At 39.4% G+C, this 9,982-nt stretch overlaps 1 protein-coding gene and 1 pseudogene across 5 annotated transcripts in view; both read left to right on the top strand.

The window, feature by feature from the left end:
- Nucleotides 1–9,562, top strand: part of ZNF607 (zinc finger protein 607) — a 23,258-nt gene extending 13,696 nt beyond the window's left edge. For all 4 annotated transcript variants that reach the window (XM_011952370.1, XM_011952372.1, XM_011952371.1 and 1 more), the window contains one exon: nt 6,008–9,562. In XM_011952370.1, the coding sequence (XP_011807760.1) occupies nt 6,008–7,866 (1,859 nt within the window). In that variant the 3' untranslated portion in view covers nt 7,867–9,562. The remainder of the gene's footprint in view (nt 1–6,007) is intronic.
- On the top strand, nt 8,354–9,564 carry LOC105519120 (annotated as a pseudogene). The gene has a single exon (XR_001002930.1). The product of XR_001002930.1 is annotated as a prohibitin pseudogene (transcript).
- The last annotated feature ends 418 nt before the right edge of the window (nt 9,565–9,982 follow it).

Below are 9,982 nucleotides of genomic sequence, written 5' to 3'. Positions count from 1 at the left end.
GGGGTCTCACCATGTTGGCCAGGCTGGTTTCAAACTCCTGACCTCAGATGATCTGCCTGCCTCAGCCTCCCAAAGTGCTGGGGCGTGAGCCACCATGCCTGGCCCTGGCAAACTGTTTTCCGAAGGGCCCGACCAGCTTAAATTATTTACTGGATGATAATGTTCATCACTTTATCTACTTCTTGGTCAAGCTTTGGTGGTCTGTGTCTTTCAAGGAATTTGTTCATTTCATGTAAGTTGTCAAATTTATTGGCATGGGGTTCATAATACTTTATGATTTATAGTGATAATCCCTTTTTTATTCCTGAAATGGGTCATTTATGCCTTCTCTGCCTTTCTCTTCTTTGGGTGGAGGTTTATCAACTTCACTGATCTTTTCAAAGAATCAGCTTTTGGTTTCATTGATTTTTTTTTATTGATTTTCAATTTTCTATTTTATTACTTTTTCTGATGATGATTATTTTTATTCTTCTTGCTTTGGGTTTGATTTGCTCCTCTTTTTCTATTGAGGTGAAGACTGAGGTGGTTTTTTTTGTTTGTTTTTGTTTTTTTTTTTGAGACAGAATCTCGCTCTGTCGCCCAGACTGGAGTGCAGTGGCGGGATCTCCGCTCACTGCAAGCTCCGCCTCACGGGTTCACGTTATTCGCCTGCCTCAGCCTCTTGAATAGCTGGGACTACAGGCGCCCGCGACCAGCTAATTTTTTGTATTTTTTGTATTTTTAGTAGAGACGGGCTTTTACCGTGTTAGCCCGGATGGTCTTGATCTCCTGACCTCGTGATCCGCCCACCTCGGCCTCCCAAAGTGCTGGTATTACATGCTTGAGCCACCCTGCCCGGCCAACTGAGGTCTTTTTTTGTTGTTTTTTTATACTAACATAGGTGTTAGTGTTGTAAATTTCCCCTAGGTAGTTCTTTATTAGTTAGTATTCCATGAAATTTGATACATTGTGTTTCCATTTTGATTCAGTTCAGATTGCTTTCTGATTTCCTTCTTGATTTCTTCTTTGACCTGTGGTTTATTTAGAGGTGTGTTGGTTTGTTTTCCAAACAGTTAAGGATGTTTCATTGTTGGTTAGTGATTTATAATTAGCGCCATTGTGATCAGAGAACATGCTTTTTATGACTTGAATTATTTTAAATAATAATTGAGATTTGTTTTATGTACTGTATGGGCCCTCTTGGCAAATATTCCACATGTGCTTGAGAATATTGTGTATGTTGGTGTTGGGTGGAATGTTCTGTCAATATCTCGTGTAGTTTCTTGGTTGATACTGTGCAAATCTTGTATATCTTTGCCATGTTTTTGTGTACTTGTTCTGGGAATTGTTTCTAGAAAAATATTTCCATTTCCAGTTATATTTTTTCTTTTCTTTCTTTTTTTTTTTGAGATGGAGCCTCACTCTGTCACCCAGGTTGGAGTGCAATGATGTGGTCTCGGCTCACTGTGACCTCTGCCTCCGAGGTTCAGGTGATTCTCCTGCTTCTGGATTCAAGTTATTCTCCTGCTTCTGGGTTCAAGCGATTCTCGTGCTTCAGCCTCTAAGTAGCTGGGTCTACAGATGTGCGCCACCACACCCAGCTAATTTTTGTGTTTTTATTAGAGACGGGGTTTCACTATTTTGGCCAGGCTGGTCTCGATCTCCTGACCTCATGATCCACCCACCTTGGCCTCCCAAATTGTTGGGATTACAGGCGTGAGCCACTGCGCCTGACCAATTTCCAATTATGTTTTATTGTTACCAATTTTTCATTGCATTTCAATCAGTTTTTGTTTTATATACTTTGAGAGTCTGTTATCAGGTGCGTAAGTGTTTGGGAATTTTATGTTTTCTTGGTAGACTAATCCCTTTTATGTTATGACATGCACCTTCTTGAATCCTCCTATTTTCCTTTGTCCTGAAATCTATGTTGTCTGATATTAACATAGCCCACCATTTGTTTGGCTTGTTATATTGATACTATCCTTTTACTTTTAGTATTTTGTGCCTTTAAAGTATGTTCTTTGTAGTCATTACATAGTACACAAGGGCTCCAATTTCTCTGCATTCTCTTCAACATTAGTTATTTTCTGTGTGTGTTTTTTTGTTTTTTTTTTTTTAACCAGTAGCCATCCTGATGGGTGTGAGATGATGGGTCATTCACTGTGTTCATCTTTGCCTCTTAAAGTGTTTTGACCCTATACATTTTATGTAATTATTAACATGATTACATTTAGGTCTACTACTTTACTTTTTTTCTCTATTTAGTTTCTCTGTCTGTCCATTCCTTTTGTAGTTTTGATTATTTCAATTTTTGTTTTTGTTTTTGTTTTTTGCTATTTATTTAAATTTACCTGTTGGCCGGGTGTGGTGGCTTTTGCCTGTAATCCCAGCACTTTGGGAGGCCGAGGCGGGCAGATCACCTGAGGTCAGGAGTTCAAGACCAGCCTCAACATGGCGAAACCCCGTCTATACTAAAAATACAAAATTAGCCAGGCGTGGTGGTGCATGCCTGTAATCCCAGGTACCTGGGCTGCTGAGGCAGGAGAATTGTTTGAACCTGGGAGGCGGAGGTTGTGGTGAGCCGAGAGCGCACCATTGCACTCCAGCCTGAGCAACAAGAGTGAAACGCTATCTCAGAAAATAATAACAATAATAATAATTTTTTAAATAAATAAATTTACCTGTTGACTTTTGGGTTGTATCTCCTTGAGTAATTTATTTTAGTGGGTGTTATAGGGATTATATATACAATATACATCATGTTTCACCATCTAGAGTTGTTCCTTCTCAACAAATGTATAAACCTTGTGTTTTGATAGGTTTATATCCACCTTACCCTTCACGTTATAATTTCCATGTATATCGCATCTTCATATGTTGTAAACCTCACTAGGCAGTGTTATTAGTTTTGCTTTTGACAGTCATATTAAAGAACTTAAGGAGCAAAAATGATTTTAGGTATTTACATCATCATTTGTGGTGCTTTTCTTATATTCTGAAGATTCAGATGTCTCTTTGGTATTATTTTCTTTGGGCCTAAATAACTTGTTAGCATTTTTTGTATAGTAAGTCTGATGGCAACAAAGTATTTTAATTTGCTTTTATCAGTACATGTAATGTATCTTACTTGGCATTAAATGAGCTTAATTCTACAAATTTCTTTCTTTCACTAAATTTGAGATGTTTTCAATCGCTATTTCCTTAGATATTTTTCCTGCCTAAATCTTTGTTTTTTCGGTTTATAATTTCAACCATATCTTTTTATTTATTCCCACAGCTCTTTACAAATGTTTTCTTCTTTTTTTTTTTTTTTTTTTAATATATATTTTTTTGAGACGGAGTTTCACTCTTGTTGCCCAGGCTAGAGTGCAATGGTGCAATCTTGGCTCACTGCAACCTCCGCCTCCCAGGTTCAAGGAATTCTCTACCTCAGCCTCCCCAGTAGCTGAGATTACAGGTGCCCGCCACCATGCCCAGCTAATTTTTTGTATGTTTAGTAGAGACAGGATTTCACTATGTTGGCCAGGCTGATCTCGAACTCCTGACATCAGGTGATCCACCTGCCTCAGCCTCCCAAATTGCTGGGATTACAGGCATGAGCCACCACTCCCGACTAAAATTTTATAAACCATTTTTCTTTCTCCATGTCAAGTTGAATAATTTCTATTGATCAATCAAGTTTACTGACCCTTAGTGATTATATGTTTCAGTTGTATAATTTGCATTTTCATCCTTTTCTGTCTCCCCACTCGTGGTTATAGCTCCTATGTTGTCCATCATTTCCAGTGTGTTTTTCTAAGCTTTTTTTTAATGTTCTGATGTTGCAATCATATTAGCTAGCATGACAAGCATCAGCCATTGAGCCTGGCTCCAAACCTTTGTATGCTACTGTTATAAAATTTCGATGCTGCAAAAGAAATAGCACTCGAATATAAAATTTTCTTTTTTTTAAAATTCTCAGCAAGGTGAGGTACTTGTATAGAAGGGTGCACTCTTACCGATGGAGCAATAGTGGGCGCACATTTGGACAAGGGAGGGGAAGGGGTTCTTATCCCTGAGGCACGTGGCCTCTGCTGCTGTGTCATTCCCCTATTGGTTAGGGTTAGACCGCACAGGCTAAACTAATTCTGATTGGCTAATTTAAAGAGAATGACAGAGTGAGCGCTTTGGCAGGAGTCAGGGTAGAGCAGGTATAGCCTGCAACAGGAATGAGTTAGGGTGGAGCAGGTGATCAGAATGATTTAGGGTGGAGTAGGCAATCGAAAAAGGTTGCTTTACGAGGAAGTTAAGTTTAAATGTAGAAGGCGAAGAATTGAACATACTGATATAGTAATTCTTTGAAGAGAAATTTAGAATTCATATTCAACACTACTGTTTTTATTGTTTTGTTTACTCACAACTCTAAGTCTTTGAAGACTTCTTTTCATTTTTTTAAATAATATTTTCAGGTTCATGTTACCTGTTCCCTTCCTGAATTGTTTGTTTCTCTGGAATATCTTATGTGCATAATTTTAAAATTTAGATATTGAGAAATTACAAGATAGGTGGTAAAATGTGCTCATTATAACTGTCTTTTTAGCAGCTTTTTGTAGTTCATCCATGGCAATTGACTGTTTAGACTTTTCGCTTTTAGGGTCACCTCTGAAGAATATTCCTACAAAATTATTCATTGTTTTATACTCTTATAATTTAAATAAAATCTCTGTTTCTTATTTTCCCTTGTTTCTTATTTTTATTTTTATTATTTTTTGGTTGCTTTAGCTGATATTTCACCCAGTGATTTTTGTAAACACCATGTCTTTGATTTAGGTGTTGACACTATTCTGTTTCCTAACCCATCACATTCTGCTTTTATCTTTATTTTTCTACTTTCCTGTACCTTGCTCTTAAATTCCTAAATGTTGGATAGTGATCTTTAACTTATTTTCTTTCTTTTTTATTGAGATAAATATTCACTCTTTGAATTCCCTGCCTGCTGATACTGAATGCCCATGATTATGATGTGTACCCATTTTCTCCATCATGATTTGCTTACCCTTTATAATTTCCATGTATATCACATCTACATATGTTGTAAACCTGATCATTCTTCAATTACAATCTTCCCTGAAAGATGGGTGTTCCCACAACTGTAGTTTATTCCTTTCTATGCATGACCATGTATACTTCTTTTCTCTATATATTAAATAAGATACTGAGTTTTTATTTAGTTATCTTACCCTGACTTTTTTTATTATTTCTGATCCTACACATATTCAATCTGCTGGAATTCTTCCATTTTACTCTTCTATTTCCATATCAATATTTGCCTGTTTTCTTTTTTTTTTTTTTTTTGAGGTGGAGTCTCGCTCTGTCGCCCGGGCTGGAGTGCAGTGGCCGGATCTAAGCTCACTGCAAGCTCCGCCTCCCGGGTTTACGCTATTCTCCTGCCTCAGCCTCCCCGAGTAGCTGGGACTACAGGCGCCTGCCACCTCGCCCGGCTAGTTTTTTTTTTTGTATTTTTAGTAGAGACAAGGTTTCACCGTGTTAGTCAGGATGGTCTCGATCTCCTGACCTCGTGATCCGCCCGTCTCGGCCTCCCAAAGTGCTGGGATTACAGGCTTGAGCCACCGCGCCCGGCCTATTTGCCTGTTTTCTTAGCATATGATACAAATTTATATAGAGGGGGTGTGGTACAGCTGGTCAGTTCTGTCATTCTAGAGCCAGTTATGCACATATGTTAATAAATCTACATTAAATTGATAGCTTGAAATTGCCCTCAGTGGGAGTATTTATACCAGAGATCTTGGCAAACACTACAAAACAGGGCTGTGTGTGTGTGTCTTTGTGTATGTGTGCATGTGTGTGTAAGGTTGCATTCCTCCTGTGGAAACTCATTTTTTGAGCTCTCCTTTCATTTTTTATATTTTATAGCTGTATTTTTGAGTTCGCAGCATCTGTAATAGGTGAGAATTTCCCTTAATTCTACAATACATTGACATTTTCTCATCCAGTAAACAAAATGTTTTTATTTTATGTCTTCTAGATTTGGATTCAAGGTGTGAAATAATCAGTGATGGGAAAATGCACCTTTATAGGAAACACTCATCTGTTACTCTCCATCCGAGAATTCATAATGGACAGAAACCATACGAGTGTAAGGAATGTCAGAAGGCCTTTAGTCATCTTACAGAACTCATAGTACATCAAAGAATTCATACTAGTGAGGAACCTGATCAACATGAAGAGTTTGGGAAGGCATTTAGCCATCTTACAGACCTTAGAGAGCATCAGAAGAAAATTCATGCTCGTGAGAAACCTTATGAATGTGAAGAATGTGGGAAAGTCTTCAGTTATCCTGCAAACCTTGCTCAACATGGGAAGGTTCATGTTGAGAAACCCTATGAATGTAAAGAGTGTGGGGAAGCTTTTAGGACTAGCCGTCAACTTACTGTACATCATAGATTTCATTACGGTGAGAAACCCTATGAATGTAAGGAATGTGGCAAAGCCTTTAGTGTGTATGGACGACTTAGTCGACATCAGAGTATTCACACTGGTGAGAAGCCCTTTGAATGTAACAAATGTGGGAAGTCCTTTAGGCTCAAAGCAGGCCTTAAAGTACATCAGAGTATTCATACTGGAGAGAAGCCACATGAATGTAAGGAATGTGGAAAGGCCTTTCGTCAGTTTTCCCACCTTGTAGGTCATAAAAGAATTCATACTGGAGAAAAACCCTATGAATGCAAGGAATGCGGTAAGGGCTTTACATGTAGGTATCAACTTACTATGCATCAGAGAATTTATTCTGGGGAGAAACCTTATGAATGTAAAGAAAATGGGGAGGCTTTTAGTAGTGGCCATCAACTTATTGCACCTCATACATTTGAAAGTGTTGAGAAACCTTATAAGTGTGAGGAATGTGGGAAAGCCTTTAGTGTGTATGGACGACTTACTCGACATCAGGGTATTCATAGTGGTAAGAAACCCTTTGAATGTAACAAATGTGGGAAGTCCTTTAGGCTCAATTCATCCCTTAAAATACATCAAAATATTCATACAGGTGAGAAACCCTACAAATGTAAGGAATGTGGGAAGGCCTTCAGTCAGCGTGCACACCTTGCCCATCATAACAGAATTCATACTGGTTACAAACCCTTTGAATGTAAAGAATGCGGAAAGTCCTTTCGTTGTGCCTCATATCTTGTCATACATGAGAGAATTCATACAGGAGAGAAACCCTATGTATGTCAAGAGTGTGGGAAGGGTTTTAGTTATAGCCATAAACTCACTATACATCGCAGAGTTCACACTGGTGAGAAACCTTATGAATGTAAGGAATGTGGGAAGGCCTTTAGTGTATCTGGACAACTTACTCAGCATCTGAGTATTCATAGTGGTAAGAAACCCTTTGAATGCAACAAATGTGGGAAGTCTTTTAGGTTCATTTCTGTACTTAAAGCCCATCAGAATATTCATAGTGCTGAGAAACCCTACGAATGTAAGGAATGTGGCAAGGCCTTTCGTCATGCCACAAGCCTCATATATCATGACCGAACTCATGCTGGTGAAAAGTCCTATGAATGTAAAGAATGTGGGGAAACTTTTAGTCATGCTTCACATCTTATTATTCATGAGAGAATTCATACCAGTGATAAACCCTATGAATGTAAAAGATGTGGGAAGGCATTTCGCTGTGCCTCATATCTTGTTAGACACGAAAGGGTTCATGCTGATGGAAATCCCTATATGTGTGAAGAGTGTGGGAAAGCTTTTAATAGTAGCCATGAACTTAGTATACATCATAGAGTTCATACTGGTGAGAAACCCTTTAAATGTAATAAATGCAGAAGGTCCTTTAGGCTTAGATCCATCCTTGAAGTACATCAGAGAATTCATATTTGATAGAGAAACTGTGGCATATACAGGTAGTAAAGAAAGCACATTCTGTCAATTGATTTGTCCCAATGAACAATTTGAAGACAATGTGGAATAGCTTTGAGATACAGTTCAGTTTTTGTTAGGCATCAATTTGTATTGGTGTGAACTTTTCAAAATGTAAATATGCAGTTTCTTTGGTAAGAACTGTGGTAACTCAGATTCAGAGAATTTATTATGTATTTTTTTAATAACATAAGAAAACCTTTTCTGATATTCCTCTAGTTTTGGATTGCCAAAATAATCATAGTAGAGGAAAACTGAGAGAAAGTAGGAAGCCATTCTTTATACTTGCATGTAAACATCCTGCAGCAACAATCATTTATTGTTAAACCTGGGAAAAGCCATTAAACAGGAAACCTCTGTCGATATAAGCGATGATGGGAAAGGCTATTTAGCCATTCTGCATATTTAACGCTCACGATCGACGTCCACTTCTTATAGCTGGGATGATATGGGGGAAGCTACTCATCCCTTCTGGGGATCATGTATAAATGGTGATAGTAGTACCTACAGTATAGTGCTGTTAGAATTACATGAGTTAGATGTGAAAGTCAGTGGAAGCAGGTGTGAGAGGGTCCCACAGAAGAAAACATGGCTGCCAAAGTGTTTTGAGTCCATCGGCAAGTTTGGCCTGGCCTTAGCTGCTGCAGGAGGCATGGTGAATTCTGCCTTATATAATGTGGATGCTGGGCACAGAGCTGTCATCTTTGACCGATTCCGTGGAGTACAGAACGTTGTGGTAGGGGAAGGGACTCACTTTCTCATCCCATGGGTACAAAAACCAATTATCTTTGACTGCTGTTCTCAACCATATAATGCGCCATTCATCACTGGAAGCAAAGATTTACAGAATGTCAACATCACACTGTACATCCTCTTCCAGCCCATCACTAGCCAGCATCCTCTCATCTTCACCAGCCTTGGAGAGGACTACGATAAGCCTATGCTGCCGTTCATTACCACTGAGATCCTCAAGTCACTGCTGGCTTGCTTTGATGCTGGAGAACTAATCATCCAGAGAGAGATGGTCTCCAGCCAGATGAGCAATGACCTTATGGAGTGAGCAGCCACCTTTGGGCTCATCCTGTACGACATGTCTTTGACACATCTGACCTTCGGGAAGGAGTTAACAGAAGCAGTGGAAGCCAAACAGGTGGCCCAGCAGGAGGCAGAGAGCACCAGATTTGTGGTGAAGGCTAAGCAGCAGAAAAAGGCGGCCATCATCTCTGCTGAGGGTGACTCCAAGGCAGCTGAGCTGATCACCAACTCACTGGCCACTGCAGGGGACGGCCTGAACAAGCTGTGCAAGCTGGAATCTGGAAGACATTGCATACCAGCTCTCACGCTCTTGGAACATCATCTGCCTGCCAGTGGGGCAGTCCGTGCTCCTCCAGTTGCCCTAGTGAGGGCCCAGCCTACCTGCACCTCCGTGAGGCAACTGGGCCACAGCCCCGATGATTCGTAACACCACCTTCTGCCCTCACCCCAGAAATCACTGAAATTTCATGATTGGCTTAAAGTGAAGGAAATAAAGGTAAAATCACTTCAGATCTCTAAAAAACAAAAGAAGAATTACATGGGTTAGTACATGAAAAAATTATGGGAAACTACATGGAATATACTGTTACGTTCAATAAACATTAGCTTCTGTATATAATAATATCATTACTTGTGTTATTTTTAGTGCATTTTGATGAGATGAAAACCATTAACCATTCATATTTAATGAATTCAAAAAAGTTTCATGGTTTTTAAATTTGAATTCATTCTGGGTAAACTTAATAAGTAAAAACCGTAAGAGGGCTTTCATTCCAATATGTTTAGGTAAATCAGACACTTAATCCTGGAATGAAATTCAGATGTAAGCTGGGCAGTGTGGCTCACGCCTGTAATCCCAGCACTTTGTAAGGCCAAGGCAGGTGGATCACTTGAGGTCAGGAGTTCAACTCCAGCCTAACCAACATGGTGAAACCCCATCTGTACTAAAAACGCAAAAATTAGCTGGGCATGGTGGCACACTCCTGTAATTCCGCCTACTCAGGAGGCTGAGGCAGGAGAATTGTTTGAACCCGGGAGGCAG

Source organism: Colobus angolensis, unplaced genomic scaffold, assembly GCF_000951035.1.
Source record: "Colobus angolensis palliatus isolate OR3802 unplaced genomic scaffold, Cang.pa_1.0 Scaffold34, whole genome shotgun sequence".
NCBI lineage: Eukaryota > Metazoa > Chordata > Mammalia > Primates > Cercopithecidae > Colobus > Colobus angolensis.
The sequence above is the reverse complement of the archived record's forward strand: the minus strand, read 5'-3'. Positions and strand labels throughout refer to the sequence as shown.